The 9,397-nt window shown below is 42.0% G+C and overlaps 1 protein-coding gene across 1 annotated transcript in view; it reads right to left on the bottom strand.

Annotated features, from left to right (window-relative positions):
• Nucleotides 1-204: 204 nt before the first annotated feature.
• The window catches only part of LOC145352187 (RNA polymerase II-associated protein 1-like), a 42,146-nt gene continuing 32,953 nt past the window's right edge, over nt 205-9,397 (bottom strand). Inside the window, exons 14-15 of the mRNA XM_080201917.1 lie at nt 2,220-2,276; nt 205-1,066 (exon numbers count right to left, since the gene is read on the bottom strand). Coding sequence (XP_080058043.1) covers nt 911-1,066; nt 2,220-2,276 — 213 coding nt within the window. The 3' untranslated portion in view covers nt 205-910. The remainder of the gene's footprint in view (nt 1,067-2,219; nt 2,277-9,397) is intronic.

The raw sequence follows: 9,397 nt of genomic DNA, 5'->3' as shown, positions 1-9,397 counted from the left end.
TATTTGCTCTACCAAGTTTTTGCGCCCAAAAATGGGTGAAAAGCGATGGTAAAATCGAGCCCTATTACTTCATCTGAGGCCTAGCAAATGCTTCAGCAGGAACTTCTTTGGACCTCGTATTTAACAGGTCCAACCTTTCCCAGGCTATCCCCACCATGTCTCAACACATACACACATAAATAAGAAAGACAAGGGTTGCATAATTTATTTAATATTAACGTCCATTGGACTTGTAGCTCACAGTTCATACACAGTAGAAATAAAATCTGATCTATGTAAACCATGCAACTGCATCCATAGAGGAGTTAACAGCAATCTCGGTGCACAATTCACATGCCAGGCTGTTATGAAAGTCTTCATCTTCCTCTGTTCAAAAAGTAGCAACAAGATTCATCCATCCTTTCCAGAAATTTTTCACATTACTTCAAGAAGGCCAATCAACTCTTTGGTTACTTAACGTGGCATCTCTGAGTGACTAGAAGTTCAGCCCTCCTGCTCTATGGGGTACTGTTAAAATATCCGTGGTGCAAGACAGCACTGACATTGCTGCTCTGTGGGAGTATTTCAGAGAGGTACGACCTGCTCTGGTGTAGTGAGAGGGGAGACAGGAAGTACGACTTGCACAACCAGTGCTTTGTTTTTAAGGTTAACAGCATTATTAAAACATTTTATTTACAAACAGATTGAAAGAATTTTTAGATAATAAAATGGCTTCTGTCACTCAGCTCAGGCAGTTTGCAGACAATCCTTGCTCCACTCTTGTACAAAACTCAGATTGAGTACGTGAATCTCGCCTTCCACGGGGGTTGGGCTCACATGTCGAAGAGAGTCAAAAGGCACCCACTAGACTGGAGTCTCTCCTATAAATGGCTGCTTCAGCCCCACCTCCATAGTGCCAGCTCCCCACCTGTCATTTTGGTTCAGGCTCCATCTCTGGATTTAGAAGGTCCCCAAGGACTTTTTGTATCCACCTGCGTCTCATTGATGGCAGCTCCTCATAGGTGTCAAACCCACAGGGCGACTCCACATTGGGCTGCTTGAAGTAAAGCAGATGCCTGCTTAGTACCTAGTCAAGAAAGGAGGAAATAACCTTCATTTATTTCTTTCACACTCAGGACATTTTGAAGGGCTTTATAGACAATGTTGAAGTATAGTCGTTGTTTTAATGTAAGAAATGTGACAACCAATTTGGGCACAGCACGATCTCACAGACAGTGAGATAGTTTTCTTCTTCAGCACTGAAGGATAAATGTTGATGAGGATTTCCCTACTCCTCAAAATAATGTCACATGACCTTCTTACTGAGAGGGCAAATAGGGTTTCGATTTAAGGTTTCATCTGAAAGATGGCACCTCTGAAAGTGCAACATTCCCTCAGTACTGCAATGCATTTTGTCATAGTGTCTGTGAAGTCAGTCGATAACTTGCAGCCATCTATCTTGGAGAGTACAGCAATCCACAAAGCCTTGTGCAAGGACTGTTCGAGTATGCCTTGGTGTAAGGGGGAAGGAGACCCAGATGCACAATGACAGACAGGAATATAATCCCTGGTCTCTCCAGCATGACTCACACAACACTGAATGCCTTTTGTGTTTTAATACACAGACATCCTATCCTACTTGAAAGTCTCATGATCTTCTGGAAGAGGCAAAAGTGATAATCTCTGCCCCAGTCAGGCACAGATCCAGCTTTTACCTGAAGGAATTCATACATAAAAACAGCTGCATAACAGCTCCACCATTCTCTAAAAGAACTACTTCCTGATATCTAATCTAGATCTGGCCTTTGCAATTTAAATTTGTGATCACATCCTCCTAACCTGTTTAATTAGAACAAACTACCTACTCATATTGGTTACTCCCTTCATCATCTCATAAACCTCAATCAGATCACTCTAAGCCTACATGAAACTAAAGAGTAGAATCCCAACACTTTAGCCTAGCTGGATAATTAAGACACTTCATACTGAGAATATGTCTCATGGCCCTTGACTGCAACCTTCCCAGACACACATTATTACCCACCATGAGAGCAGACTAAAACAGGACACAGTATTCTAACCAAGGTCTTGTACAAGGAAAGAACAGTATGCTTTCTTTGTACAGGGATAAAATTGCATGCTTTGCCTCAAGAAAACTTAATTCTGTTCCCACTACTCTCTGAGGTGCAAGAACAAAGTCGTATGGATGCTGGAAACCAAAATTAAAACTAAGTACCCACCTTATCTGTTAAGAAGTAAGATTTTCGAAGCATGCTCCTTCTGGCAGCACCAGCCACCTGCAAAACAAAACATCACTACAGAAAACATGGAAAACACAGAATATGACCATCAAGGTTTGAAACGCTGCATTGTACTAACTGCTTTAACTTATTACAACTAAACACACAAGTGTTTTAATTAATATTTTGGCATATTAGAAATAAACTGCCAGTTCTTTGGATTTTAATCTTCGTTGTAACCAGTGGAACAAATGTAACATTTCAATTAATGATTAAAATAAAGCCCAACTGATGTGGATAAATCCATCAATTCACGTTAGTTCTGGTATAATTGATGTCAATCCTAAGGCAAAATCCTGACACTATAAACATACTTGCACTGTACTCCAGGGATGTGCTCACTGCAGACATTAGAAAGCTTTTCACCAAGTTGCAGCTTCTTTGTAAAGTGTTCAACTGCTGTTCAGGTTTAGCCTGAGAAACTGACTGATGAGCTATGACTGAGGTTTCAAACTGACAGCTTTATCTGCAGTATGCAGGAACCCTGACCTAAACTTTACATATCTTTCTAAAGAACTGATGCATTTTTCAGGTTTCAGCCATACATGCGCCTAATTTATTTCTGCCTTAGAGATGATGCAGGACATCCAATCCCTGCGGAATGCTGAATCTCACCCTGATAATATGCCAGGCCTGCTGGTTCACAAAGATTACATATCATTCTGACTCCTTTGAAGGCTGAAGTATTGTTTGATTGAATAGGCCAGCAGTTTAACAGCATTTCCTACTTATTAATAATTTTGTGCTCAAGGTGACAGATTACGCAGAACATACTGCACAAAAATAGACTAATCTGCCTGTCTTGCCACATTGTCATGAATGGCGGTGGACAATTAAACAGAGCTAGGGATGGCATGGTGGTTAACACTGCTGCCTCACAGCACTAGGGACCCTGGTTTGATTTTAGCCTCAGGAACTATCTGTGTGGAGTTTGCACGTTCTCCCCCTGTCTGCATGGGTTTTTTCCTGAGTGCTCGGTTTCCTCCTACAGTCCAAAGATATTCAGGTTAGGTGGATTGGCCATGCTGAAATTGCCCCTTAGTGTCCAAAGATGTTTAGTTTAGGTGGATTAGCAACAGTAAACGCGCAAGTTTATGGGGATGGGCAGGGCAGTGGGCGTGGGTAAGATGCTCTTTCGGAGAGTTGGTGCAAACTCGACTAGCTGAGTGGCCTCCATCTGCAGTGTGGGGATTCAATGGTTCGATCGGCAGAAGCTGCACAATTTCACCACCCTCAATAATAAGATGCCCAGCACATTTGTGTAAAAGATACAGCTCTAGCATTCACAACAATCATCAGCCAAGAGTATCGAGTGATCTATTTGGCCTCTCTTGAGGTTCATACAATACAGGTATCAGTCTTTAGTTAATTCAAATGACTGTATGCAGCATCAGGAAATGGCATATGAACTAGGAAAAGGAATGGGCCATTCAACCCCTCTGGACCTGCTCTGCCATTCAATAAGATGATAGCTGATCTGATTGTGGCCTCAAAGCCACTATCCTGCATACCTCTAATAGCCTCTGATTCCTTTGCTAATCAAGAAGCTGTCTATCTCCGCCTTCAAAATATTCCATGACCCTGCCTCTACCACTCTCTGGGGAAGAGTTTCACAGACTCATGACTCTGAGAAAAACAAATTCCCCTCATCTCCATGTTAAATGGGAGACCCCTTATTTTTAATCTGTGTCCTCTAGCTCTGGTCTCCCCCTCCGCAAGAAAAGCATAATTTCAGCATCCACTCTCAAAATCCCTTATTGTTTCAATAATATCACCCCTCATTCTTCTGACTTCCAAAGGTGACAGGTCCAACTTGTCCAATCTTTCCTCATAAGGTAACCCCCTCATCCAAGAAATCAGTTGGGTGAAACTTCTTTGTACTGAAACACCTGGGCAAGGGCTACAGCTGTTTCTGGAGCTCAAGTCTTCAGTACCAAGACCTGATGACATCCTGGCTGTGGTACGGGTTGGGCCAGTCACCTCTGGAATTCAGAAGAATGAGGAGCGATATTATTGAAACACTGAGGGACTTGAGAGTGGATGCTGAAATTATGCTTCCTTTGTGGGGGAGACCAGAGCTAGAGGACACATTAAAAATAAAGGGTCTCTCATTTAACATGGAGATGAGGGGAATTTGTTTTTCCTCAGAGAGTCATGAGTGGAACTCTTTTCCAGAGAGTGGTAGAGGCAGGGTCATGGAACATTCTGAAGGCAGAGATAGACAGATTCTTGATTAACAAGGGAACGAGAGGCTATTAGGGGTATGCAGGATAGTGGCTTTGAGACCACAATCAGATCAAATATGATCTTATTGAATGGTGGCGGGGGGGGGGGGGGGGGGGGGGGAGGTGAGAGAATGTGAAATGGCCCGCCCCTTTTCCTAGTTCATATATACAACTACAAATTGACATCCATTCAACAATGTAGAAACTTGCCCGGTATGCCCATCAATGGCGTCCCAATCATCTGCATGGCGATGGAAGGTATCACTGACAGTGCTATCAAGTAGCATTTACACAGCAATAACTTGCTCGCCGATGGTCAGTTTGGCTTCTGCCAGGACCACGCAGCTGCAGATATCATTACAACTTTGATCCAAACATGGACAAAAAAATTGAATTTGAGGTAAGATGAGAAAACTGCCTTTATCTTCAAGGCAACATTCGACTCAGTGTGGCATCCAGGAGCCCTAGAAAAACTGAAGTCAATGGGAATCCGGGAAGATCCTTTACTGGTTGGAGTCATAAGTAGGTTGTCATTTTGATTTGATTTATTATTGTCACATGTATTAACATACAGTGGAAAGTATTGTTTCTTGCGTGCTATACAAAGCATACTGTTCATACAGAAAGAAACAAGAGTGCAGAATGTCGTGTTACAGTCATAACTAGGGTGTAGAGAAAGATTAACTAAATGCAAGGTTAAGTTATTGGAAGCCAATCATCTCGGTCAAAGCAGAAGTTCCTCAGGACAGTATCCTCTGCCAAACCACTTTCAGCTGCTTCAATGATCGTTCCTCCAACATAAGGTCACAAATGGGGATATTTGCTTGATCAGCACCCCACCCATACCATAAACATTCATTTCTGTCCAAACTGGTGTGTACCATATACAAGATGAAGTAACTCACCAAAACTCCTTCAACATCATGATCCAAACCCGCAACCTCTGCCATCTAAAAGATTATGGGCAGCAGCCACATGGTTATAGCTCTGCCTCTAAGTTTTCCATCCTAACTTACAACTCTACTACACATTCCTTCAATGTCGCTGGGTCAAAATATGGGAAGTGTACCCACACGACATGGACTACAGTGGTTCAAGGGAGGGCAGTGGTATAGTGGCATTTTCACTGGACTAGTAATCCAGAGACCTAGGGTAATGCTCTGGAAACCCAAATTCAAATCCCACCACAGCAGATGGTGAAATTTGAATTAAATGAATGTCTAATGATGATCAGGAAATCATTGTCAAAAAATCAATCTAGTTCACTAATATCCTTTAGGGAAGGAAATCTGCCATCCTTACCTGGTCTGGCCTAGATATGACTACAAATCCACAGCAATCTGGCTGACTCTTAAAATGCCCTCTGAAATGGCCTAGCAGCCACTCAGTTCAAGGGCAATTAGGGATGGGCAATAAATGCTGTGCTCAGCCAGTGACATCCCACATCCCAAGAACAACACCCCCACTTCCTCAATAGCAATCAGGAATGGGCAATGAAAGCTGGCCTTGTCAGCAGTATCCCTAGAATGAAAGCTGATTGATGTCAGATCAGATCAGTCCCATCAATATATTCTTCTATTCATTTCCCAATTGTGTTTATTTAGTTTTCCCTTAATGGTATTTATGAATTAACCAACCATAAGAACATAAGAAATAGGAGCAGGAGTAGGCCATCTAGCCCTTCGAGCCCGCCCCGCCATTCAATAAGATTATGGCTGATCTGAAGTGGATCAGTTCCACTTTCCTGCTTTCTCCCCATAACCCTTAATTCCCTTGTCTGTCTAAAAGCTATCTACCCATGACTTAAGTATATTTAGCGACGTAGCCTCCACCACTTCAACGGGCAGAGAATTCCAGAGATTCACCACCCTTTGAGTGAAGAAGTTCCTCCTCAACTCTGATCTAAACTGCCCCCCTCCCCTTATCTTGAGGCTGTGCCCTCTAGTCCTGCTATCCTTTCTAAGCGGGAAGAATCTCTCGACCTCTACCCTATCCAACCCTTTCATTATCTTATACGTCTCTATAAGATCCCCCCTCATCCTTCTAAACTCCAACGAGTCCTTGCAATAATGAGCTTTATATTCTAACTGTACTTATTGTAAATAAGTATCTGCTGAATGCCTTATTGACTTTATTGGAGGCCATTTATGACCCTTAATTTTGTATTCTTCAAGTGGAAATACAATCTCTGTCTACCCTACTGAACCCTTTAAAGTTATAAAGACCTCTATTGATGTTATATTGTAAGCATGGATAATAGAAACTCACCATTCAGGTACCATCCATAGAGAGGAAAATCCCTCTGCAAAAGTGACAAGCCTTAAGTTGAATAGAGTATCTCAGCTGCACCTTTGTGACATTATTCTTTTCCACTGCCCTATAGCCTCCCTGAATATGGTTAATGTAAGGGCAGTATTGTGCTCTATCAGGCTAATCTAGATTGAACATTCATTTCATATAAATGAAGCCATTCTGACAGAAAATTCTCATATACCAATTACTGGTAATTAAGGCATCCTTAGCGCTATCAGGAACACAAAAAATATCTACATTCATATAGCATCAAACACAACCTCAGGATATTTTGAAGTCTTGACAGTCAAATGAGCGTAGTCACTGTTCTAATGTAGGAAATGTGGCGGTCAGTTTATGCACAACAAGGTCCCACAACAGCAATGAGATAATGAGCAGAAAATCTATTTTAATTTTGTTGGCACAGTGACAAATAGTTGTTAAGATACCATAGCTCACGTATCGCAGAAGACAAAAACTTGGATTTCAGTTCACACACTGACCTCTAAAGGCTCTGGGTTCACTCCAGAGGCTTGAGCATAAAATCAAGGCTGATACTTCAGTCCAGTACTTAGGAGTGTTTCACTGTCAGTGGTGCTGTCTTGTAGATGAGATACTAAACCGAGACCCTGCCTGTTCCCTCTCGTTATTTAGAGAGGGGAACAGAGATGTGCTCCCCAGTGTCCTAGACGACATTTATCCCTCAAGCATCATCTTTAAAACAAGTTCAACTGATCATCGGTGACATTGTCGTTCTGCGAACTTACCGTGGGCAAACTGATTTCCACGTTTCCTGCTTTGCAACACCAACTGAAAAAATACTTCATTGGCTGTAAAGCATTTAGGAACATCATGAGGCACAGATACAAGTCTTTCTTTCTTTCCATAACAGATGCCTTCTAATTATGGAAAGTGCAGATTAGTCATTAACACTAGAAGAGTGTGGGGGAGGAGGGAAGATTGAAGGACAATGAGGGCCACCTTATTTCTCAGGAATTCTTATAACCCAAAAGTAATTGATGAGCTACTTAATAGAAACTGCTACTATGCCTTGGGGATCGAGAGCCATAAACACTTCGACTTTCAGAAGGACATGTTCATAGATAAATTACACGTTGCTTGTAGGTCTAAAGCAAACATTTGAGCAACTGATTTACCACAGAACGTATTCACCTCTGTCCTGCTTTCAATTTTAATCCAATTTTCTTGCCTACTTTTCTGGAGGCATTATCTCTTGTTGGGACAATAGGTCCCAGTACCTAGTCCATTAACAAATCCTCAGGAATCAGTGTCAGTAGTGAAGCCCTGTTCGTCCTTCATTCTCTTGTTTGCTCATCTACATCGACTCCAAGTCCAGCAGTGTCAAATTTAAAATTGTCACCCACCTGTTCAAATTGCAAATCTTACCACCCTTGTCTTAACCTTTCGTCCTGGCTTTCCTTCAGTCCTATAGCACTCCAAAAGCTTTGTGCTCCTCCAATTCTAACCTCTTGTCCATCTTCCACTTCCTTCACCCCACAATGCCTTCAGCTGCTCATCTCCTCAGCTTTAATTTCCTCTCTAACCACTCGCTCTTCTGTTTAAGCCACAGTGTAAAACTAAACATTTTGGCCACTGTCCTTTTCACATGGCTCACTGTCAAGTTGTATGATAACATTCCTGTGAAGCACATTTTACTACGTTAAAACTGCATTATAAATGAAAGTGATTGTTGCTGTCACATGTACAAATCTTGCTGCATCCCTTATCTAACACTCATGCAGTAACCATGAGCAGATTCCTCACACTGAGCTCAGTGCAGTTGTGATTTAACCTATCCTTGTTACAAACCTGCATTACTTCTTGCTGACTTTCATATAATGCCAAGGGCTTGCTCTACAGACAAGGCCTGTACCATCTGACATCAATCTATCTTGGAATAACTGGGGAATGTATATGGAAAAGTAAGGCATGGGACCAGAAAGACAAGAAAAATAAATTAGGCAGTTGCTTCAGATTTTACTTTCTATCCAACTGCACCAGGTGCAGCCAGAGTCAGCTCAGACAAGCACTTAAGATGTGATAGGCAGCTGTCAATCATTACCAAGCTCAGAACAGCAGTTTATTACGTAAGCAGAAAAAAGACAGACATATCTGCATTCATAAATTGCCTTTCCTGAATCCAGCATCTCCAAAAGTGCTTTACAATTAATGAAGTACTTTGTTGTGAAAAGATAAAGTTAACATAGTCACAAATGACGATATGCAACGACTGGTGGTGATTTAACCTGAGGATCACCAATCAGATGAGGGGCAGGTTTGAGAAGACGGGCTGTCACGAATTACTTCAGCCAATATGGGAAATGAACCTACACTGTTACCATTGCTAACCAGTTGTCCAGCATAGTCATTGTTGCAATATAGGAAACACAGCAGTCAATTTGCACACAGCAAGCTCCCATAAACAGCAATGCGAAAATGAGCAGACAATTGGTATCTGTGATGTTAGCCGAGGGATGAATTTGGCCAGGACACTGGGGAGAACTATCCAGCTCTTCTTCAAAATAGTGCTATGGGATCTTTAATACCAACCTGAGGACAGACAGTTGTAATGTCCCATTT

The sequence above is a fragment of the Carcharhinus amblyrhynchos genome, chromosome 14, assembly GCF_965287045.1.
Source record: "Carcharhinus amblyrhynchos chromosome 14, sCarAmb.v2.hapA, whole genome shotgun sequence".
NCBI lineage: Eukaryota > Metazoa > Chordata > Chondrichthyes > Carcharhiniformes > Carcharhinidae > Carcharhinus > Carcharhinus amblyrhynchos.
Note: the sequence above shows the minus strand (reverse complement) of the source record. Positions and strands in the feature narration are given on the sequence as shown.